Genomic DNA, 24,986 nt, shown 5'->3' with positions numbered 1-24,986 from the left:
AATTAGGGAACATATATAGAAAATGTGCATTTGTGGGGGTGGGGAAGGGCTGAACTTTTAGATGGGGTGGCAGAGGAGGCTCCATGAGAGGGGACTTTTGGATAAAGGCCTGAAGAAAAGGAGGAAATGAGACATGCAGATATGTTGGGAAAGAGCATTTTTGGCAGAAGGAATAAGTTCAAGTGCCTGAGGGTGGGGCTATGCCCTAGTGAGGAGCCACACGTCAGAGCACTTAGTGCCTGGAAGACTGTGGCCACTCAACAAACCTCAGCTACTCTTAAACTACTGGGCAACCATAAGCCTCACTTACTTATCTGGCTTCTACCAGTTGGAAATTAATGATAAAAAGTCTCGGGGCAGGTTGTTTAATCAACTCAAGGAAGAAAAGATTTTCAAGCACTAAATATAGCGACTGCATGCCCTGGAGTTCCAGTTAATATTAGCAGCACAAAACAGAACCACTATTACACTGTAAGAGCATCTTTGTATTTTTCAAAGATCTTTCCTTCAAATTGAACGTCCACTTTAATCTTCAAAATAACCCTAAAAGACATTAAAGGATGTATCTTTAGATTCATTTTGTGTATGAAGACAATGATATTCAAAGAGATTACATAATTACTAGGGTGCCACACCTTATCAGTGTGAGAGCTGGAACTAAAGCCTAGATCTCCAGACTTGCAGGTTGGCAATTGGATTTGAGCCTCAAAGAATTCTTGCAGATACATCTCCAGATACGAGCTCACAATAGAAAATCACTAGACACATAAGGAAACAAGACACCATGAAAAGGGGCAACAGAATCAGACCAATAAGCAGGTAGGTATTGAAATGATCAGATACAGAATGTTAAAAAGTATGTGTAATATGTTTTTAAAAATAAAGGAAGTAATGACTGAATAAAAGAAATGAAGTGATTGAGAGTCGGAGGAAAGGACAAACGTTATCAGAACTGACCAGACAGATTGGAAAAGAATTAAATAGAATTTCTAGAGGTGAAAAATGCAAAAATTAAAATGAAAAACTCAGTGATTAGACACAGCCAAAGAGTGAATTCATGACTTGGAAGACAGATTTAAAGAAGTTTTACGGAATACAGTAGTGAAAGAAAAAGATAGCAAGGTATATTATGGAGTTAAGAAACATGGTGAACAGAGAAGGTACATCATCTATCTAATCACAGTTATAGGGAATAAGAGAGATAATATTAATTAATAATATCCCTATTATAATTATTTAAGTTTTTTCAATTTTTTCAGCCTTATGAATAATACCATGATGTACATTTTTTTATGCACAAAGCTTTGTCCTCGTTTCAAATTATTTCCTTATAAAAGATTCCTAGAAGAAAAATTAAGATGTTAAAGGCATTTTAAAGGTCTTTATCCACATTGTCAAACTACTTTATACTTGCCTAGTTATATGAATTTATTGGCCACCCACAGTATACAAAAAAAGACTGCAAAAAAGTGCAATTCATCATTTTAATTTGAATTTCTGAAAGCAATTTTATAATTTTCTGGTTGTTTGAAAATGAAAAAAAAAAGGCTATGTTCAAAACTGACAGTAAAATCGTGAGCTACTAATAATAATTAGCTTTCCATACCACTTCCAACTCCCTCGTGGTCCAGTGTCACATGCTGGTTACTGCTAAACTCCACTTCTTCAATGGGAGCCCTTCCAGTGACAATGGTAGTTTCAGGAATAGGCAGAAACACTTCCGCTAGCAAAGTGGTACCACTGTGTCCAATTGTTTCATATACCTGAAATTGAAGAAGAAAAACAGTCAAAGAAAAATAGCAGGAGTGTGCTCCCAGATATTTAATCCACTTATCTATGTGGACCACTGTTCTCGCCCAGAGCATCCATTTCAGAGTGGAAAAGTTGAGTTGTGTTATTATGGTTCCCATGGACAATAAGTTACACCCTATTTGTGGCCAAGTTGTTGACATCCTGTCCTCTTGTCTGGTCTACTAACCTGGGGTAGAGAGGTTAATCAAATTAGTAGGCTACCAAAACTGTTTCATTTCAAGCCAATACACAGGTTATCTGGAGAGTGGGATTCCTCTTTTTCCTGGTTTATGTTATCTCGGAAAGAAACGCCATCAGGTGGAATGGGTCAGATAAAATGAGCATGCCACTAGGTGATTTATTATTTACACCAACCTCAAAGTCAATAGGAGAAGTATCATACCTAGAAGTACTCTAGAGTATCAGGTTCAAATCTACTATTTAGTAAATCTTTCAAATTCTTTCCTTCAAGAGCTCATTTAATTTGTTGGCTGCTGAAACCCTACCAGCTCCTTCTCAGACTTTCTCCCAAGAGGGAGCCAACTAGACCCGCTGCAGTCTAATTACTGTGGTGTGTCTCATTATACTGTCATCTCCATGAGATTAAGGGTCCATTGCCAAGGCAACCGTAGATTATGAATATACAAGGCAGCTTCAGGAGGAACTTTGCTCCATTGGATCAAATTTCTCTTGTGTCCTCGGATCATTGCACTTTTGTGGTAAGAAGATGTCAAAATATTCCACAGTTCTGCTGGCTTCTTTCCTGTGTTTTATTCTTTCCCTGCAAGAGGTCTCTGGCTGGTACACATTTCTCCAAAGTGCTGATTTCACTTCTTTTATTTTTACTAATTAAATCTTCATATTTTTCTTCTTGTGCAATAGAGTCCCCCTCTGATCAGTACTTTCCATTTACCACTGGCATGCACAAAGATGACACTACAGGTTCTCTCCCCCCACTCTCCCCTACAGGGCATATGATATGAATTCTTTTTCAAGGATGAGGATGAGGCTGAATTTGTGCTAGGCTGCCATCCTGGCCCCGTCTCCCTGGTATCCACCAGCTCGCATTTGCCAGATGGCTGACTGAGCTTGGAGGGGCTACTGGGGCAAAGACAAAGACATAATCACCGAACTCAGGACCCTAGACTTAATATCACTGTGAGCTATTCTAACAGGCTGTGGGCACTAAGAGACCGGTGATTGTCAGGGCCCACCTGTGCCAAGTGTCCAAGTCCACCTAATTCAGGGCTCAGCAGGAAGCCCATGAGTAATGCCACATTCTCCAAATTCATCTTTATCAGTAAAAAAGGTGATATTTTGTTCTCTATTAAAAAACATCTTTTATGGAAAATGTCAAACACATAATCCTAGAAGAACAATATAGCATGAACCCATCACCTGGCTTCAAATACCATTAGCTTACGGCCAACCTGGTTTCATCTCTACTCTCACGCTTTCCCCTCTCCACCAATATTTGGAACCCAGACATCATTTCATCTGTAAATATTTCAATATGTGTCTCTAAAAGACAAGGATATAAAAAAAAGCATAGTTTTAATATTATTATCACAGTAATTCCTTCATAATGTCAAATATCAGTAAGTTTCACATTTCCTTCAGAGTCTCAAGAAATTACTGTAAAGCTTTGTTTGAATCAGGATCAAAATATATTCTGTACAGTGTGACTGATTGATAAGTCCCTCAAGCCTCTATTAATTTGTAGGCGACACTCCTCCTTTTTCATAATTTTTAAATTTCTCTGTATTTTTATTGGTTTAGAGCTCTAAAGGAAAAAGGAATGCCATTTGTTGCTTGCCCCAAACTCCCACAGGAGTTGTAATCTTACAGAACTTAAAGAACATAGAGCAGATTATTTTTTCTTGCACAGAAGACCTTGGTTGACCTGTTAAATTGTGGACTCACTAGCATGAAGTTTCAGCCTGAGAAAATGGTATGTTTTCTTTCCTTTTTAAAACTTTTTTTTTGGCCAACATTTTAATTGAGACATCCATTTGTATGCAGCCCAGTATGGGCTTTTGGTCTGGCATTTTGTTCAATCTTTCACACATTCCTATGAAGGATGGTTTGTGGTGAAGATTAAGCCGGATAATAGACCCAATAATTCTGGATGATGGATTTGAGGGTCCAAGAGGAGAAACTCCTCCAGCCATTCATTTGGTAATTCAAAAAGCTGGGATTTGAATCCACAACTGTTTCACTTCAAAACTCATACACTTTTTTGCTATGTCTTCCTTATGGGCCAAGGACAATCTGAAAGGTGATCAAACAATTAAGAATTCTTTTAAAGTCATAGCCATGATCCAGAAAATATAATTAGTTTAGACAAACTGGTGAGAAATAATGATTGAAAGAGTATTTAAAATCTGAATTTAAAAAACAACAAAAAATGAAAGTACTATAAAAACAATGTCTAGGGGCGCCTGGGTGGCTCAGTTGGTTAAGCATCTGACTCTTGATCTCAGCTCAGGTCTTGATCTCAGGGTTGTGGGTTCAAACTCCATGCTGGGCTCCATGATGGGCATGAAGCCTACTTTAAAAGCAAACAAACAAGCAAAAAAAAAAAAAAAAGCAATGTTTATAATGAAAACTTAAAGGATCACTCAGCATATGTGATTGTGATCAAAAGACTACTGAGCTATTCCTGTCTCAGACTCCTTGGTTGCTCAGAACTCTCAAGAGGGACGCTGCCTCAGCAAGGCAGGTGTGTCCCGTTTACTCCAGAGCAGGTGCTTTAACTCACTGCAAGGTGCCCACGTGTACTAGGCACCAAGTGAGACATGTGGAGAGTTGCCACCTGCCCACCCATACCCACTTATGTGCCACCACCATACCCTGTGTTTTCCCTAGAGAAACAATTTCCACTCTATCGAAATTTCTTGTTTATGCATTGTCTGTCTCACTGGACATGGAGATTCTTGAGGATAGGGGTCTTGCTTGATTTCCCTTTGAATGCCCAGTACCTGCCATCTGAGAATTAATGTATTTAGAAGGGAGCATGCTAACTCTTAAGAGAAGTAAGGCATTATTATTATTATTATTATTAAGTAAACTCTACCTTTAATGTGGGGCTCAAACTCTTGACCCTGAGATCAAGAGTCACATGCTCCACTGACTGAACCAGTCAGGCACACCTAGAAATAAGGCACTGAATGATAAATCCATGGAAAGGAATGGTTTTCTTCTCTGAACAGCTGGTAGACCTGGGTGTAGTAAAGCTCTCAGATTTTCTCACTTATTTTACTCCCTACTTGTCACTCTTCTCGCAGCCTGTAGAGGGCAGTGTGGTGGATAGGACAGGGCAGCCTTGTGTTGCAACAGATCTGGAATCCTGACATTGACACTTAGTAGCTATGTGACCTTGGGCATGACATTCCCTGCTTTTTGCTTTCATTATAAAATGAAGACATTATTTAAAGCTCTGCAGGAAGGCAGTGGTGAAGCATTAGGACATGGTATGAAAAGTCTCTTTCCTTCCTTATGAGCTCAATAAATGTTTATTCTTCTTCCTCTGGGCATACAATTGACAATAAGCTCTTGCATTTTTATAGTACTTTGTGGTTTACAAAGCTCTTTCATAAACATAATTACACTTTCCAAATATCTTGTTAAATCTTACTGGTCAACTGGTTTTAGTAAACTCTATGAAATAAGAATTTCTTTTATTTAAATTAAACTTGTAAGATCTGTCTTTTCAAGACACTAATTTTTTTCAAGAAAGACATTAAGTTGCTGAGGATTTGTAGGAATTTTATGGCATATTCCATATTTGTAATGAAATCATCTATATTTCTGGGTCCCCAAAGGCAGGCAAGGAAGTGAAAAATGAACTACATTAAGGCTTAAATGCTTTTAAAAAAATCAGGAGCTAATGAAGTCCTGATATTACTTCAAGTTAAGGGAAAAGAAAGCATACCAATAATTAGAAAATACCATTTATGATGGCAAAACAAGTTTCAGAAAGTGACATGAATGCAGTATTTAATATTTCATTAAACCTTGTGTCTCTGACCTTGTGACTCTCTCACCTTCTACTACTTCAGAATTCCAAAATGTTCCAACACTCAATGCAGTTAAATAAGTGTGTGAAGCATATTTAAAAATAAGAACAAATCCAAATATTTTTCATATACCTTGCATCTCTTTCTATAACATAAGAACCCAGTGTTTGCTTATTTAGCTGTGTAAGATAAAGTTTCTGTATTACATGGTACCAACGGCTTTACAAAAAACATCTCTGTTGGACTTTAATATTCATCAAAAACTTTAGTGTGGAAGGACCACAAGAGTTCCTTCTAAGCTTTTCTGTTTTGGTTTTTATTCCTTGTGGGTGTGCCCTGTGCTGGTCATTGTGCTTAAGTAATGACCCATAAAACATGCCGTTGTTGTAGAAAGGGCATTTCTGGTGGACGTCCGAGGAAAGGTCCTTGTTCCCAGTCTCTGGAAACACATTCCTATTTAATGAAGAGAAGAACTAAATGGAGAGCTGCCCTAAATGGGCAGAAGAACTAAATGGAGACTCTTGGTGCTGAGTCTTTAGGACAGAGGCATTATGAACTCTAGGGGAGTGGAATGTTTGCTAATTGAGACTACTTTCTTGGAAGTCATTATCAACTTTTTAAATTATTTTATTTTTTAAAAAGATTATTTATTTGAGACAGAGAGAGAGAGAAGGAGAGAGAGAGAGAGAGCATGCATACAGGGGGAGGGGCAGAAGTAGGGGGACAAGCAGGCTCCCCTCTGAGCAGGGAGACCGACGGGGGGCTCGATCCAGGACCCTGAGATCATTACCTGAGCCGAAGGCAGACGCTTAACCAACTGAGCCACCCAGGTGCCCATCAACTTTTTTTAATAAAGAAAAAGGGATTCCATCTGACAAAGCCAAAAAAACATCCAAAATTTTCCCACACTTTTCACTCTGCTCTTTCAAGGTGGCAGGAGTTTTATTTAATGCTAGCGTGCAATGCTGTTTTCGAAAAATCAGAAAATGGGCACCTTGGGCTTGGTGTTTGTAAACAGCTTTCTGTATAATTAAGTTTAACTTTTGTTTTTTCCCTAAGTCTGGGGTTGTCAACCGCAGCACTATTGACATTTGGGGTTGGACGATTCTTCACTGTGGTGAGCTGTCTGTAAGTGTAGGCTGTTTAGCAACATCCCTGGCCTCAACCCATTAGAGGTGCCCACTAGCTCCCCACTTGTTACTATTAAAATGTGTCCAGACACTGCTACACGTCCCCTGGGGTACAAAATTACCTCTGCTTGAGAAGCACTGCTCTGAGCAAAACGAGGGCTTGTGTGTGTGTTTGAAGGTGGAATGCTAAGGGAGAAACAGGACAGGAAATATCCCTGATTCACATTCAACAGAGATGCTCAAATCAACACCCTAAAGCAAGCCACGATCCCTGTCAATTTCCCTCCTGATCCATTTCCCTCCTTCCCTTCTCTGCCAAGCCTCTGGGAGAGGGAGCCTTCTCTTGGCATCTTCCCTTTTTCTCCCCCCGCCCCGCTGGACCTCAGTCACCAGGTCCTCCTGTCATTTCCCCACTGCAGCCTATGGCTGTGCCGGAGACCACATCAGGTTTGTCTTCCCGTTCCCCCTACCCCCCGACCCCCATGCCTTGCACAATGTCTATGCAATAAGACACTTGTTGGAGCCAAGGTACAAACTACCGGTGGGTGCAGCATGATGAGGTGGATATGGAAGCAGGTTCTGGGGGCTGGGGGCTCGGGGCTGGCCCTGCCACCTTCTGGTTGTGTGATGTTAGGGCAGGTACTTAAGGTCTCAGCATTTCAGTATAAGGGGGACCATAGTACGGCTACCGCGGGACTGCGGTGAAGATGGAATGAGTTTACACACAAAGCACAGTGCCTGCAATATTGCAGGTGCTCAGGAGCTGTTATACCAGATGCTACCAAATAGCTACACAGCTCAATGTGCTGGGACGGCCGACAGTGTTTTCTAAGACTTCTCCCACAGTGATTAGCTCTCAAAGTGCAGAGATACATCAAATATTAGACTTTGCTCTTCTTTACCGATATACCCAATGAACAGGGTGAAATGGGTGTAAAATTTAGAGTCAGACAGGCCTGGGTTTGAATTCTCCTCTGCCTCTTGACCTGCTCGGTGTTGTAAAGTTTCTCAGTAACTCTGAAGCTCAGCGGGAGAATAACAGCACCTGTGGTTTTCTTTAGGATAACATCAGACAGCGTTTGTGAAAAACCTGGTGTTGCAGTTAGATAAGCAGTAAGTGTTATTTCCTACAGATCTTCTCCATTTCACGGGCCTCTGTCCAGTCCAGCCTGCAACTTCTCACCTGCAGATGACCTCACCTGGACCCCTGCCCTGTCCTCCCAGTGCAGCCACTGTCCTTTCTCCCTGCTCTTGGCCCCCTGGCTCCTCTGTTTTGCACACCCCAGGGCCTCTGGTATCTGCTCCCCTTGGCTCCTAGAGTCAGCTTTCAACAGCCTGACTCAGCATCATGCAACTGAGTAGATAGAGATGTGTGTGCAAAAACTATGTTTTGGACTAACGTCCACAAAGGACCAGTAGCAACCACGAAAGTGAGCCGGACAAGGGCTGACAAAGACACTTCTCCAAACAGGACCATTTCCCCCACTCCAATAATGCAGTTCTACGGACGAGCGGGAGAGATCAGGAGAGGACGTAGGAAGGAACTCGAGTAACCACCAACTAGGTTCAAAGGAAAAATCCCCAATCTCAGTCCACGTGCCAGGGATATGACAGCTCAACAGGACTGATTCATAAGGAAAAATAATGCTACAAAATGTAAGCGCCACCCAGCAGCATAACGTGATCATTGTCAGTTTGGGGGGGTCAGGAAGACAAAAGACTGATACAGATGTGAATGATGAAGAAATAAAGCTAATCATCACAAAATTATTTTCTTTCCCTCCCTCCCTCCCTCCCTTCCTTTTTTAGGGCAAGGGAGAGAGAATCCTAAGCAGGCTCCACACCCAGCACGGAGCCTGACATGGGGCTCGATCCCACGACCCTGAGATCATGACCTGAGCCGAAATCAAGAGACGGACACTTCACTGACTGAGCCACCCAGGCACCCCAAAACTATTTTATTTCTAAATCAACCTTCATTCTTGTGAAAGGCCAAGCATTTGTTTTGGAAAGACCTCAGAAGCGGAGATTTTTAGGACCTTTCTGGAGGGACTCTGGGCCTGCTCCTACTCCCCAGTCCCGAGAAGTCCAGCCTCACCCTCCCCTTGGGGCCAGCCATGGTTCAACTCCTTTGTACTGTCACAGGTCCGGCTGTCACGAAGTGCTATCCATCTCTCCTTTCAAGGTCCCAGTTGTTTTAATTAATGCCTTCCACCTGCTTCCAGGGCTGGGCCCCATCCCATTCCGTTGCCTCACTGCTGGCTTTTTGTGCCGGCTCTGGCCTTATCTCCTGCTTCATACGACCCCCCTCTGCCCCCCGCGCATTCTTTTCTCAAGCCTGGCTTCAGCCTTCGGGTTCAAAACATGCAAGGAATCAAACCCCTCAGTTAACACTGTTCCCATCACCGGTCCCTGACATCTGCCCAAAGCCAAGTACTTCTTCTCTGGAGCTCTCTCCTCCTCTGCCAGCAGGATTCAAAGCTCCCCCAGCCAGCGCCATGGGAACCCCTCTGGCCTGGGGCTTCCAGTTCTCTACCTCATGCCTGGCTCAGGATTAGACACTCAACTGGCTCTTAAGCAGCAAACATGCACGGCGTGGTTGTTGGGTCGCCAACTGATGCATTATAGTTTTGAGAATCTCAGAACTTTTTCTGAAGTACTCTGGGCTCTAAAGTTAAGGATTTGATAACGCTGGAGTAAACAGATACATTTAAGGCAATTTTCCTCACCCTCTTAAAGCTGCCAGTAATTCTTGAACCTTCCCTAATTCCACACTTGCAATTATGTGGAAAATTCCCAAATGGCATAGCTCAATTCCTAGAGAGTTGAAATACAATAGCCCTTAAATTAATTTCATCTGTAACTACTCCTCAATCATAAAAATTATGCCATTGAGCCATTATGATATGTGATTTGATCCATTATCACATCTCTATAGACAGCTTAAGAATTTAGCCAAGGCTCTTTTAATTTGTAATATCTAAAGATGACATGATTCAGCTCTTAGGGCCAGGCTAATTGCCTATGAATATATTCTTGGTATTCCAGGATAAAATTTTGCTTGTTTAGTTAAAAGATTTATTTCATCATATTTTAGAGAATTACTTTTTTCATATTACTTAAAAAAATTGTTTTGATTGCAACATCCAACCAAGCTAATATCCAAGGTAGCAAACAGGAGAGAGGTTAGGAGCTTCCCTTCTATTTCAGATAAATGTGAAGTAAAATATTGGTGATGATGGAAGAGGGAGGACGTCTTTCCTTCTACAGAAATTCAGAAGATGTACGATTGCCCAGCAGAGAGACTGTCACAGGCTGTCAGGGTGTCTGAGTACAGGGACACCTGCTGGCGGGGGGGCTCCTCTCCTGTCCTTTGTGCTCTTCTCAGTGGGGTGTCCCCTACCAGGGCTCCCTCTCCTTCTTACTGGCCATGTTATCCCACATTATTATCCCTCGCTTCACTCTGTCCCTCTACATGCTTTTTCCCCTTAATCTTGGTCTCCTCATGCCAGCGTTTCCTCTGCAGGGAGGAATGGGGGAGATGAGTCAAGGACAGAATTCAAATGAGGGGGCAAACTCTGAATAACTGGACGCTTTCCTATTCTGTGGACCTAGTATGCAGGGACTCACATGGGGGCCTCCAGCAACCCCTCGATATTCAGGGCAGGTGACAGTACAGCAACAAGTTGGCTTCTAGGGTTTGTGTTCATGTACTTTCTCCATCAAGTTTTCTTCTTCTTCTTCTTCTTCTTCTTTTTTTTTTTTTTAAAGATTTTTACTTATTTATTTGGGAAAGAGAGACAGAGATAGTGAGAGAGAGCACATGAGCGAGGAGGAGAGGGAAAAGTAGGCTCCCCACTGGACAGGGAGCCTGACTTGGGGCTCGATCCAAGGACTCCAGGATCATGACCTGAGTGGAAGGCAGACGCTTAAACGGACTGAGCCACCCAGGCGCCTCTCCATCAAGTGTTATTCTTAATTTAGACAGTTTTTCACATGCAGTAAATCTTTCTTTAAACTGTTGCTAAAGCCACATGGGTTCAGGGCCACGGTAGGAGGTTCATACGGGAAGTGGAGAAGATGTGGGGCTTTAGGACCAGCGGGGTGCAACATTTACGCCAAAGGCATTCAGATTCTAAACCATCCAAAGGCCTTGGCCATCCAAACAGAAGGGCACTGCCCCCCATCTCCTTACTCACGGAATCCCCGGACAGAAAAGCCTCTCTTAATCAGGTCTTAGTGGTACAGAGAGTACTAGATTTTTAAATCTCAGCATATCTGAAATGGGATTGTGTCTTTTGATCCATGGTGCATGGTAGTTAAGTGATGCAAATAATGGTGTGTCTCACAGGGAGTGGTGGTGAGGTGCAACCCAGTCCCTAGGATCCCAGAGCCCCTAGGCGTGGCTTTGCTAACAGGACAGAGGAGGAGGAACCCTCGGTGTGGTGCAGGCAGTCAGCAGGGGCCCCGGAGGAGAGGGCTGGGAGGGTGGGCATGAACCTGACACCCGAGAGCCTGGGCAGCTCCAGCTCACCTCCCAGCGCAGAGTGGGAGGTGACTCCCGGTGACTCGGCAGGCAGCATCACCCCAATTTCACCCTCTGTATCCACACAGCGTTGTAAACCAAGGCGGAAGCAAGTAGCAACTTATAGAGATTATCTTCCCATGGATGATCCCAGAAAGGGAATTTTCAGGCTTTAGGAAAGCTCAGTTTTTCACCAAACCTCCAAATCCAATCCCCTTTCAAATACCATTTTTTATGTTAACAAAATGTCCTTGCTTTCTCCTCCTGCCCGAAGTTAACTTTCAGGGTAGCAGCAAAATAAGTTCTATTTTTTTTCGAGTTCCAGAATACATAGACACTTTCTTAAAAATTGGACAGGGTTTTAAAGATTAAAGCAGTGACTGGGACAAGTCAGCTCTAAAATTGAAAAAAAAGAAAAAACAAAACCAAACCTTATTCAATTGTGTAGATATCAGTGGCAGAGAATCTGGCTTGAGTCTTGATGCGTGGTGCCGTGTAAGTGAGGACCGCCCTCTGCCCTTGCCACCCCCAGATCATGGATGAAACGGTACAGGATAAAACTGCTGCAGTCTCTGGGGCGATCCCCATCTGAGGTGGTTGACCCTAAAAGGGTCCCCCTCCCATCGCTTGGCAGCCCTAATCTCACCCCGAGCACTGCTACTATGCTTCCTTCCCATTTCAAGAGGGCTCCCTATCTTAGCTGTCTCAAACTTCCTCTACCGTTTTTTTTAAGTCTTCTTTATTTTTTTATATTTATTTATTTTAGAGAGAGAGAGTGCGTGCATGCACAAGTTGGGGAGGGGAGGGACAGAGGGAGAGGGAGAGAATCTTAAGCAGACTGCTCTGAGTGCTGAGCCTGACACTGGGGGTGGGGGAGCTCCATCTCATGACCCTGAGATCATGACCTGAGCCAAATCAAGAGTCGGATGCTTAACTGACCCAGGCACCCTCCTCTACCAGTTTTAATAGGCTTTTTTTTTTAACGTATTTTTTTTATTATGTTATATTAATCACCATACAGTACATCATTAGTTTTTGATGTAGTGTTCCATGATTCATTGTGTATAACACCCAGTGCTCCATGCAGTACGTGCCCTCTTTAATACCCATCACCAGGCTAACCCATCCTCCCACCCCCCCTCCCCTCTAAAACCCTTGGTTTGTTTCTCAGAGTCCATAGTCTCTCATGGTTCGTCTCCCCCTCCGACTACTGGGATCTAGGTAATGGTTGATGTCCAAAAAATCAAAGAATATTCACGGCCAAGCGCTAACCAATCAGAAGAGATGTTAGCCACACATGAAAACAAGGTCCTGGAGGCATTAGCCTTGTTCACACACTCTTTAATTGGCTCATTGTGGGAAGGTCCAGGGGATCTTGGAAGTGGGGTCTACGTGGCCAGGGAGGCATTTAGGGAATGCAGTACAGAAGTATTTAAGTATTTTATTTTATTTTATTAAAGATTTTATTTATTTATTTGAGAGAGAAAGAGCACAAGCAGGTGGAGAGGCAGAGCGAGAGGGACAAGCAGATTCCCTGCCTAGCAGGGAGCCCGATGCGGGGCTGGAATCCAGGATCCTGGGATCATGACCTGAGCCAAAGGCAAATGCTCAACCGACTGAGCCACCCATGCACCCCTAAATATTTTAATAATGATACAGCTGTAATTGTACCTGCAGCTAATGTCAGTTACAACCAATAGGTAGTGGCTGCCTCAACAGTGTTGGGAAGGATTCTGAAGTCCTGTCCAGCCTCAGTGTGGGGGAAAAAGACACGATCAAGTAGTCACTTCTTGCAAGGGTGGTGGATGGGAACGAGACATCTGTGCACACATGGTGGATGCAGACTATGTGGGTAGTGGATGGCAAGCAAAGGCATGTGTGCCAGATATTTGCAACCCTAGTTAACAGGCTATCATAAAAGAGAATTCTGTTAGCGTCATAGAAGAGGATTCACCATTAGAACAGCAAGCTTGGACACCGCAGTGGATTAAATAGTGTCCTCTAAAAATTACTGTCTACCTGGAACCACAGAATGTGACCTTATCTGGAAATAGGGTCTTTATAGATGTAATTAGTTAAACATCGAGATCAGCTCACATGGGATTGCGGTTGGCCTAAGCCCAGTGAGAATGTCCTTGTAAGAAACAAAAAAGGACACATAGAGACAGGGAGGTGGCCATATGAAGATGGCAGCAGATTGGAGTGATGCTATAAGCCAAGGGACGCCAAGGGCCACCAGAATCGGCAGAGGCATGGAAGGATTCTCCTTTAGAGCTTTGGGGGGAGCATGGCCCTACTGACCCCTAGATTTCAGACCTCAGGCCCTCCAGAGCTGTGAAAGAATAAGTATTTGTTGTTTTAAGCCACTAAGTTTGAGCAGCTTAATTGGGACAGCCCTAGGAAGCTAAATAGGCACAAATAAATATATTGCTAATGGTGGGATTTACATTAGAGGTGATATTTATTTTGAGGGATTCCTATAACCTGTAGCCACCCCATCATAGCCACCTGTGATGATGGCGGTATTGATTTCTGAGGTATTTCATGCTAGGATCCAGGCAGACAGCGATATTGAAGTACTCCTCCAAAGAAAAAAACCAGGGACCCCCTGCCTCTCATCCCCCTTCCCCATCTCGAGGCACACACTGGAGCGCCGTGGCCAGCATTTTCAGGTGAGGAGGAAACAGATCTCCTTCTGCCAAGACAATAAGGACGTGCCCAAGAGGAGGCTGACCTTCTGTTCACCTTGAAAATCTATCAGGACACCAGTGTTGTCAATGGATGACTTAAAACCATCTTGTACCTGGAGCGCCTGGATGGCTCAGTCGGTTAAGCGTCTGGCTCTTGGTTTTGGTTCAGGTCATAATCTCAGGTTTGTGAGATCGAGCCCCATGTTTCCCACTCAGTGGGTTTCCCACTCAGTAGGGAGTCTGCCTCCCCTCCCCCCTCCCCCTGCCCCTCCCCCTGCTTGTACACTCTCTCTCTCTCTCTTTCTGTCTAAAATAAATAAATAAATCCTAAAACCACTCATACCTGTGATCACCAAAAAAATGCTTGGGACAATGACTATAATTAAAATGCATACCTGTAACGTTAAACTCTCTGGCCAGTTGAATATCTGCAAATTGAAAATCTGTCCAAAGTGAACTCGGAAGTCTGCCCCAAGTGGTCGACTGTCGGTCCTGGACACTTCCTTGTCGTTGAAGATCACCTTTAGATATATGGAGCGCCTCTTGACATCCTCCCTTCGCAAGACCTCTGCCCTGAAAAGTGAGACCGATCACAGATGGGGTGAGTAGTTTACTAGGGAAAACTGGAGAGTCTGACAAATGGACACTGAACAGAACAAGATACACTGGGGACGACTCTGCCGATCATCGGAGCTCTTGTCACACCAAAACAGCCACGGGTCTCGAGGAGCTTCATATAATAAACTGTGATACAGACTAAGAAAGAGGCACTCAAAAGTCCACCAGGGACCAAAGAACTGCAGTCCAAGCATCATTCACTATATTACGGTGTCCTTAAATGTTTTCAAAGAAGCCTATGTTTGCACCCCAAAGTTTTAAGTAAATGGAAACATAGTCCTGTAAGTACAGTGAATCCAATCCATAAGGGACAGTAGTGATGGATATTTGGGTGGGATGTTTTATCCTAAAAATGCAATAGTATATTGTAACAAGTCAAATCCACTTCTCCAAGATTCGAGTTTTTTTTTTTTTTTAACACTTTCCAATGGTGAGTACTCACTGGATGCAGGGGATTAAGAGCAGTTTCTTTTTTTTAAAAGGCCACTTGGATTCCAGAAAAAGATGTCCTGGCAAGCGTATCATTCTTAGAGCAAGGAAGTTAAAAAAAAAGGTGAAACCCCCAAGAGTAGTCTTATTTTATTGTGTATATTTTCAGAAATACTCACCCAGAGTGCCAGTTGTTGGCTAAGTCAATAGCAACTCAAGTTCGGTAAGAACAGGGAACGTTTAGAAAAATGAAATAAAATCCAAAGCACACTCAGGGTTTTTTGGGTGGTGACGTCTTTTTTTTTTTTTAAATTGCAGTGAGACAGGGGTGCCTGGGTGGCCCAGTGGGTTGTGTCTGCCTTCAGCTCAGGTCATGATCCCAGCGTCCTGGGATCAAGCCCCACGTTGGGCTGCCAGCTCAGGGGATAATCTGCTTGTCCCTCTGACCCTCCTCCTGCTCGTGCTCTCTCTCTCGCTCAAGTAAATAAATAAATAAATAATCTTTAAAAAAATTTAAAAAATAAATTTCAGTGAGACATACACATCATAATACCATTTTAACTATTTTTAAGTGGACAGTTCAGTGGCGTTAAATACATTCACAATGTTTTGCATCTATTCCACTATCCTTCTACAGAATGTTTTCAGAATCCCAAATAGAAATTTTGTACCCATTAAATTGGGTGGTAGTTTTAACTCTTTACATCTCGGTAATTTAGGCGCATCCCAGATATAGAATCGCTCCAATGACTTCAACTTGTTTTTTTCTATAAAGGAGTTTAACACCAAATTTCAAGAAGTATTCAAGACACCTAAAGACTCGACTCAGAGTTGTTTTATGGTTTCTTCCCAGTAGCATCCTGCTACAAACAGACCTAAGACGCCCCCTTCTTTTGCATGGTCCCCCTTATATGATGGTCTGATGAGAAGGGTTGATCATGATCACTGGTTTGGGGTAACTTAGGTTATAGTCCCAAATCCCAGTGAAAACCAAGAAATTTAAGACTGAGGTATATATTCTCAGTCAAAACAAGACTCATGACAAAAGACTGCCAAATCCAGCCCAAATTTTCCCTTTAAAAAAACACGTAATCAAAAAAAAAAGTGTAATCACATATTTTGGATTTTTTTTTTTTTTATATGGCATGCTATTTGTGTCTTGAAAATAGCTAATTCAGTGCTGGGGAATAGTTTATTTATGTGTAGTATCTGAATGCTGTGAGGTTGGGAGGACACAAGAAAAAAGCCAGAGTTAAAAAATACATTATTGATACACTAACATAAGTTTGAAACTGAAGAGGTTGTAGGAAGTTTTATATGGACATTCTAATGAATCCCCACATCCTAATTATTTCTGAGGGTGACTGAATTTATTATATGTATAGATGTATGTATATAAGGTGAAGCTTCTGACTGTTTCTCTCTTAAGCATCACATGAATGACTAGAAATGTATTTCTTTTTTTGAGAGAGAGAGAGAAAAAAAGAGAGAGAGAGAGCACATGTGGGGTGGCAGGGGCAGAGGGAGAGGGAGAGAGAATCTTATGTAGGCTCCACGCCCAGCACGGAGCCTAACATGGGGCTCGATCTCATAACACTGAGATCATGACATGAGCCTAAATCAAGAGTCAGACACTCAACCAACCGAGCCACCCAGGAGCCCCTAGAAGAGTATTTCTATCAAATCCGGAGAATATGCTTCAGATGGCTACTGGGGGTATCCACAGTTCCTCTGGGAGGCTCTCTGGGGGCCTTCAAAGAGAGAAGCTAGCCCCCCCTGGGGCAGCTGAACACAAGGGCCAAGGACAGACCTGCACGTCCGCGCTGGGGAGCAGAGAATGTGCTACCAGTGGAGAGAAGATACCCTGATGTTACAGACAAAAGCTCTAAATCAAAAGCCATGCAGGTACCACTTGCTACAGGCAGCTTCCCTCAGCGTGCTCCTGAGTGGCCCCCGGGGATGCCTGAGGTAGGGGAACCATTTGAAATCACCCAAATACGGACAAACATCTACAAGTTCATGTAGTTCCATCTGAGACCGATCTACAGAGTTCATGGTTCTCCTGATCACACTGTGCCAGGCAGGGGGCGTCTGCTCACCTGGGACACTGCTCGTTGGGAGTGACGCTTCCCGCCAGGCTCAGCTCCGGCACCAGCGTGGGCTCCCCAGGCCTTCTCCTGCTCCGGGCTGCCCTCTCCCTCACCTGTTGCTCTACCAGCGCCCAATCGGTGGCCTCCGGGGGGACCGGTTTCACAGGCTCCTCCCCGGGATACGGCTCCTCCATCTCCTCGTCGGGATGTTCTTCGACAGCTTGCTTCTTTTTCTTCTTCTTGGCCCTCTGTTGGGTAAAAGGCAATCTTATGTCAAACAGAAATTTTGCAATTTTGCTTACAACCATAGTCTTCAGAGCCAGATGGACCCGGATGCCGACCCAGCTCCGCCTCAAGCAGCTGTGTGCGCTCGGGCAGCCGCTTGATCCCTCTGCGCCTTGTTTTCTCATCTGCAAAATGGGGACAATCACAGGAAGCTGTTCCCAGGGTTGTTGACTTGAGGTAATGCCTGGGACCTAGAAAGAGCTTAAAAATGTTAGCCATTCCGGTGAACATTAATATGGGCTCTAAAGGCCAAGGACACATCTTGAAAATAAAGTAAGGCTTGTGGGCACAGCTATTGCAGGTTACCTGATCTGTTACTTATTGTGCTTGGATTCAATGTTGCAGGGTTATGGGTACAAAGTTATATCATTTTCCCAGGGAAGCCCAGAAGCATCAATGCCCTACCTTCAATGGGAGACAGAGTGGAGCCAGCAGGGGCCCCAGTCGGCCTGTCCAGTTTCCCTCCTCCTGTCCCCAAGGTCAGCCCTGCTCAAGGCCGAGGGACTTGACAAACCTGGGCTTTCTTCCAGGCTTTCCATTGCTGGTATGAGGCTCTATACCCTTCCATCTTCCGTTCATACTCTTCCATGAGCTCTTCCAACAACTCACTTATCTCAGCTTGAATTTCTGCCTCATATGCTTCTTCGTCTGTTTTCTGGTCAACTTTTTCCCTTTAAAATAATTTACAGTACCTTGGTTATCTCTTGAAATTAAGTAACAGAGTAATAATAACAGCAAACACCTGTATGGGGCTTGCTATGTGACAGGGCCTCGTCTGAAAGCTTTGTAACTGTTAGCTCTCAACCCTGGGAGGCCGAGATACTACGAGCATCTGCATTTCACAGGCAAGGAGACTGGGGCACAGAGAGATGATGTAACTTGCCCAAGAACACAGAGTTGGTGAGTGGAGGGAACTGGAATATGAGCTACAGATTGCTACTTACGGTTAAGCAACGATGCCCCCCTGAGCTGAGTGATCCAGAGCACACAGACCCAACGCCTGTAGATTCTCAACCAGCAGGGGTAGAGTGTCATCGTAGTTATTCGTGCTGCAAGTCTCTGAGGAACCACTTCATTATGTTGCTTCTGAGCCCCCGAAACTACTAGTCTGACTTTGGATTGGCAATCTGAGTTTTTCTTTGATGATTCTGCTGATACTTTATGAGGAGCTCTGCCCAGCCCAAAGCCGTGTTTCCCGCAGTGTGCTCGGTAGGACATTAGTGCTGGGAGATCTCCTGCCCCAAAAGGTGCTGTGGCCCAATCCACCCGAAATTAGACAAATGTGGTATGTGAATCAGTGTGTGATTCTTCTGGAAGGGGGTGGCAGGCACGCCACACCCAACTCCTCCTCCCCAGCACTTTGGGATCGTTGCAGCTCATTGCCCGGGCTTCCGTGATCAATGCCGTCTGGCCTGCAGGTTCTACTCCTAAAGTTCTTGTTCCTTTTAAGGTTGACACAGATTTGCTGACATTCATGTGGGCCCTGGTGGTTTAGCAATTAGTAGTTCCATAAGGCACAGACTCAGCGCTCCAGGATACTACGAAGACATCACTTTGGAAACACAGTGGCACTGGAAATTTATAGGCATCAGAGAAATCCGGCTCATAAATTATGCTCCATCTCTGACATATAGAGACCCATTCACTTTGCTCCCTGTTATTCAGAGGCATCCATAAACTAGTGGAAATTTGATGACTTTTGCAGGGAAAAATTTATGCTGTATCATAAGGTGGCTAGGTGAATCAAGAGTGTGAAGGGCACTCCAAAGGAATTTAGGAGGCAGCTACTTATGGGAGGAAGGGGTGTTAAGTATCATGAAAAGTTTCACCTAGAGGTGACCTTAAGGGCAAATTTCCTAAAAGTTTAGTTTATCCTAAACTGAAGGAAGGAAAGAGAAAACAGGTAAATATTTATGTTCTGCTTCTGGGTGGGAGCGGTAGCCTGGGAGATGGAATTCAGAAGCAGGAACCCTGGAATTTCTGGGAGACACCCACAGTTTCTGTGGGACAGACAGAATTTGTTTTTCATCAGCTAATATTAACTAAGCAGATCCTGAGTGGCAGGTGCTCTGTTTGGGACCAGAGATCCAATGGTGACCAGGTCCCTGCCCTCATAAAGCATGATCTTGTGTTTGTCCTGGGAACGGTAGGATGTTTTCCAAGTCTTAAGAAAATTACAGCCCTAAAAGAAAATCACCATCTGCAGCTATCTTTGGCTGAAACATGGCTGTCTTCAGAGCAAAGTATCAGATAATTGCCCACGTTTATTACTTTTCATGTCGATGTATAGCACAACACTTACTCTGAGGAAACAATCAGGAAGGGATGAAAACCAGCAGCACAGATGCTCTTTAATTAATATACAGAATATACTTTTGTTGTGATAACTGTCCTCTTAGTCATGTATCAAAGTCTAGTGAATTAGGTAGCAAGCATACTTTCTCCACACCATACAAAGATCGATTCCAAATGGACTAAAGATGAATGTGGAAGATAAAAGAATAAGGATTATAGAGACAATAGAGTAGAATATCTACTAGACTCAGGGGAAGGATTTTTAAAGCAGCATACGGAAAGCACCGATCGTAAAAGAAAAGATGAACATATTTTATCTGTTTAAAATTAAGAATTTCTGTGGCCAACAGACACATGAAAAAGTGCTCTATATCACTCGGCATCAGGGAAATCCAAATCAAAACCTCAATGAGATACCACCTCATACCAGTCAGAATGGCTAAAATTAACAAGTCAGGAAACGACAGATGTTGGCGGGGATGCGGAGAAAGGGGAACTCCCCTACACTGTTGGTGGGAATGCAAGCTGGTGCAGCCACTCTGGAAAACAGTATGGAGGTTCCTCAAAAAGTTGAAAATAGAGCTACCATATGATCCAGCAATTGCACTACTGGGTATTTACCCCAAAGATACAAAAGTAGGGATCCGAAGGGGTACGTGCACCCCGATGTTTATAGCAGCAATGTCCACAATAGCCAAACTGTGGAAAGAGCCAAGATGTCCATCAACAGATGAGTGGATAAAGAAGATGTGGTATATATATACAATGGAATATTATGCAGCCATCAAAAGGAATGAGATCTTGCCATTTGCAACGATGTGGATGGAACTGGAGGGCATTATGCTGAGCGAAATAAGTCAAACAGAGAAAGACATGTATCATATGACCTCACTGATATGAGGAATTCTTAATCGCAGGAAACAAACTGAGGGTTGCTGGAGTGGGGGGTGGGGTGGGAGGGATGGGGTGACTGGGTGATAGACACTGGGGAGGGTATGTGCTCTGGTAAGCACTGTGAATTGTGCAAGACTGTTGAATCTCAGATCTGTACCTCTGAAACAAATAATGCAATATATGTTAAGAAAAAAAAAAAGAAGATAGCAGGAGGGGAAGAATGAAGGGGGGGGGGGAATCGGAGGGGTAGACGAACCATGACAGACGATGGACTCTGAAAAACAAACTGAGGGTTCTAGAGGGGAGGGGGGTGGGAGGATGGGTTAGCCTGGTGATGGGTATTGAGGAGGGCACATTCTGTATGAAGCACTGGGTGTTATGCACAAACAATGAATCATGGAACACTACATCTAAAACTAATGATGTAATGTATGGGGATTAACATAAGAATAAAAAAAATTAAAAAAAAAAAGAGAAAGTGACAAAAAAAAATTAAGAATTTCTGTCATCAAAAAGCAGCAAAAGGGAGTAAAGAGGCAACTAGAGAGTGCATCAACAAAGGCCCCCTGTCCAGGATATACGCCAAATTCCTACCAGTTATGAAAAAGAAACAAAGACAAACAGTCCAGTTCAAAAATCAACACAAGCCTTGAACAGACAGAGGAAATCAAAATGGCCAATTCATGAATGGGAAATATAAGGCCAAGGAAAGTGTAACATCTGACAATAGCAGGTGACATGGATGGTTTGGGTGATAGGGATCTACGGGAGCACTGGTTAAAGTATAAATCAGCACAACCACTCTGGAAAAGTGTTTGGATTCGGCATGTGAGTATCAAAGAAGCCCATCCCTTAAGACTCAACAATTTCACTTCCAGGTATATTTTGGGAAAGCTTAGGAGCATGTAGCTTAAAAGACATGTATAAGGATCCCTAGAGAAGTGCTGTCTGTAAGCTGAAAAACAGAATCAACTCAAATGTCTGTCAACAGCGAAATGGGCAAATTTGTTATATTCATATAATGAAGTATTATAAACAAAGTAAATAACTTCAGCTAGCCATGTGATATTAAGTAAATGAATCTCACATGGTAGTGAAGAATACACTAAAGAGTACAGACAACCTACTTTCATTTGTGGATACATCAAATACAGGTAATATTAAACCACATTTTCTTAGGAATTACACATAGATGGCAAACCTGTAAGGAGAAACAAGGAAATGCTGATCATAAAAATCTGGAAAATGGTTACTCCTGGGATGGAGGAGGCAGTAGTTGGGGTTAGGAACATGGGGGCTGCCCAGATACTGGTAATGTCCTATTTCTTAACCTGGGGAGTGGTTACATCATCATTTATTCATTTTCTTAGTTGTTATTATTACTTGTTAATTATTTATTCATAATTATTTTTTAAGCCGTATCTATGTTTTATGCATTTTCTCTTTGCATGATATAGCCCCATAAAACAACTATTGAAAAAAAGCTTACTTTCTCAAAACAAGTTTCAAGGGTGTATTCGTAAACCTCTGAAATTCTCGAAGGGATTTCATCTCCTTCCAAACTTTTATGATCGTTTTAAGCAACGTTCGATCTTTTTCTTGTTCAGCATCGCGCAATTTTCTTGTTTGCCTAGAAGGTAGAATATGTTATTATTATTATTATATATTAAAAAGTTATTTAGATGGGTTTGCAATTAAAAAAAGAAACTAATAATGCTATAGTGATTGTATATTTAATTTGATACCTACGAAACTTTTTTTTTTAAAGATTTTATTTATTTATTTGACAGAGAGAGAGAGAGCGAGAGCAGGAACACAAGGAGGGGGAGTGGGAGAGGGAGAAGCAGGCTTCCCGCCGAGCAGGGAGCCCGATGTGGGGCTCGAGCCCAGGACCCTGGGATCATGACCTGAGCCGAAGGCAGACGCTTAACCGACTGAGCCACCCAGGCGTCCCAAGAAACATCCTTCTTGCAAAGCAGTAAGGCGTGTGGCTAAGGGCGCAGATGTTGCAATCAGATTCTACAGTCCTGGTTCTACCAGTTGCTAGCTGGCCTGGGGCTAACAACTTAACTTCTCCATGCCTCATCTGTAAACTTCCTACTAGAATGGTGCCTGACATCTGGTAAGTGGCCCACCAATGCTAGCTGTGAGGATCAAGTGGTCTGTTCTTCTCTTATGCCTTTAGCTGCCTCCCCTGCCTCCTTTTGAAAAACTGCAATGTAAAATTATTTTTCTGAGTTGTGTGACACCTTAAGGCTTTCTGATATATTTTCTATTTCCTTTTTTAGTACCTGAGAAAACAGTTTCTCAGAAATGCTAAAAAAGAACTCTTAGCAAGAAAAATTTGACATCTGAGCTAAAGAAGAAAAGGAAAAGGCAGTTTTGCTCAGGGAGTCAGGTAACCTGGTGCAGATGGGGTTCCAGAGAGTCGAAGGGGGGCTTCACCCCAGAGGGGAAACCCTGGGAGCCACTGGCCTCCGGATGATCCTTCCAACCACAGGACTAGACTCGGATCTCAGGAGAAAAGGCAGGTTAACAAAGAAAACAAAAAGAAAAAGCTTGTGAGGAACTTTGCATCCTGGGAATCTGGGCAGAGGAGAATAAGTAGACAAAGGACGGTGGGAAGGATGGGGGCAGGAGAGGGAAGAAATAGGTCACACCAGGCCACCCCGGTGACAGTGCCTCTCGCCGTCAAGAGGCCAGGTAGCAGGAGGGGCTTAGCAAGGCGGAGGTGCCCGGGCCTGTGGCAAGACCAGCCTCCAAGGAAAGGTGGGTGGGTGAGTGAGGTTCCCGTGAAGGGGAGGCAAGGGGCTAGAGCAGCAAGAATGCTAGTGTTTTCCACAAGTTTGGCTGTGAAGGAAAATACAGAGAGAAAGTGGTAGCTAGATGGGGATCTAGAGTCATAGTCTCAGTTGTTCAAGTTTGAGTAGGGCTGAGGGTAAAGAACCAGTAGAGAGAGTTAAATACAGTGCTCCCCTATCTTGCATGAAGACCCATGCTTCCTTCCTTATATAGCCGGTTCCAGTTCGGGGGACAAGCGATGAGGTCAGGACGCCATTTACAGAAAATAAGATGGAGAATGACTGACGTGCTGGGGGCTGAGGTGAGGGGCACCCTGCCACGGACCCCGCGGATGCCCGGCGGGGGGCTCCCAGGGACTCTGGTCAGCAGCAGGCCGGGGCCCACGTGAGGGGACAGCCGGGAGCAGGCCATCTGCTTAGATTTGTTTTAACAATAGTGAAATATCAGGAAAAGGCTAAAACCCACTCTCTTACTGGGCCAGAAATGCTGGATCACAGAGGTGTTCATTTCCAGGGGCAGTGGAAAGACCGCCCTGGGTCTGCCATCTGTGGGGCACCCCCCCCCACTGCCCCCCGCCGGCATGGTCTGTCCATCTCTCACACATTTCTGCCAGTTTTCAAATACTGATGATAAATACGAGTCCCTATAAAGCCACTACTGTATTCAGGACGGCTTTTTGCTGAAGCAAAAATTATTTGCACAAGGAGGCTGCACTGTGGGCTTTTTTTTTAAAGCATAAATAAGAATTTTCCTTTTAAAACATACTCTTCATACTTTTACAGTGACAGTATCTCAACATCACTAATTTCCACTTTGCTGGAGGAATTTCCAACTCAAGGCTAGATTGTAAAAAGAAAAGTATACATTTAAAGTCCTTGATTTTTTTTTGGGCGCCTGGGTGGCTCAGTTGGTTGAGCGACTGCCTTCGGCTCAGGTCATGATCCTGGAGTCCTGGGATCGAGTCCCACATCGGGCTCCCTGCTCAGCGGGGAGTCTGCTTCACCCTCTGACTGTCTCCCCTCTCATGCTCTCTCAAATAAATAAATAAAATCTTTAAAGTCCTTGATTTATAAATTCCTGTTCTAAGAATTCATTCTGTGGAAATACTCATGCACACAGGAATGTCAATTAGAGTGCAGTTTCTATAATAAAAAATAGGAATAATACAAATGTCTATCAACAGGGAACATAACATCTCTATGTCAGCCTTTAAATAATGATACAGGGGCGCCTGGCTGGTGCAGCTGGCTAAGCATCCGACTCTTAGTGTCGGCTCAGGTCGTGATCTCAGGGTCTTGGGATCGGGTCTGGGTTTGGCTTTGCGCTCAGAGGGGAGTCTGCTTGCGCTTCTCTCTCCCTTTGCCCCTCCCCATGCTCGTGGGCACTTGCCTGTGCACACGTTCACTCTCTAAAATAAA

The 24,986-nt window shown here is 43.7% G+C and overlaps 1 protein-coding gene across 11 annotated transcripts in view; it reads right to left on the bottom strand.

Annotated features, from left to right (window-relative positions):
- Positions 1–24,986, bottom strand: part of CC2D2A (coiled-coil and C2 domain containing 2A) — a 133,916-nt gene that overhangs the window by 51,319 nt on the left and 57,611 nt on the right. For all 11 annotated transcript variants that reach the window (XR_010409301.1, XM_064584295.1, XM_064584302.1 and 8 more), the window contains 5 exons: positions 22,256–22,396; positions 18,092–18,248; positions 17,302–17,540; positions 14,551–14,728; positions 1,607–1,763 (listed from right to left, as the gene is read on the bottom strand). Coding sequence is in view for 10 of the 11 variants with exons in the window: in XM_064584295.1 (XP_064440365.1) it covers positions 1,607–1,763; positions 14,551–14,728; positions 17,302–17,540; positions 18,092–18,248; positions 22,256–22,396 (872 nt within the window). In the remaining variant the exon portion in view is untranslated. The remainder of the gene's footprint in view (positions 1–1,606; positions 1,764–14,550; positions 14,729–17,301; positions 17,541–18,091; positions 18,249–22,255; positions 22,397–24,986) is intronic.

Source organism: Mirounga angustirostris, unplaced genomic scaffold, assembly GCF_029215605.1.
Source record: "Mirounga angustirostris isolate CCGP_5_RB_7025 unplaced genomic scaffold, mMirAng1.0.hap1 SCAF_2, whole genome shotgun sequence".
Taxonomy (NCBI): Eukaryota; Metazoa; Chordata; class Mammalia; order Carnivora; family Phocidae; genus Mirounga; species Mirounga angustirostris.
Note: the sequence above shows the minus strand (reverse complement) of the source record. Positions and strands in the feature narration are given on the sequence as shown.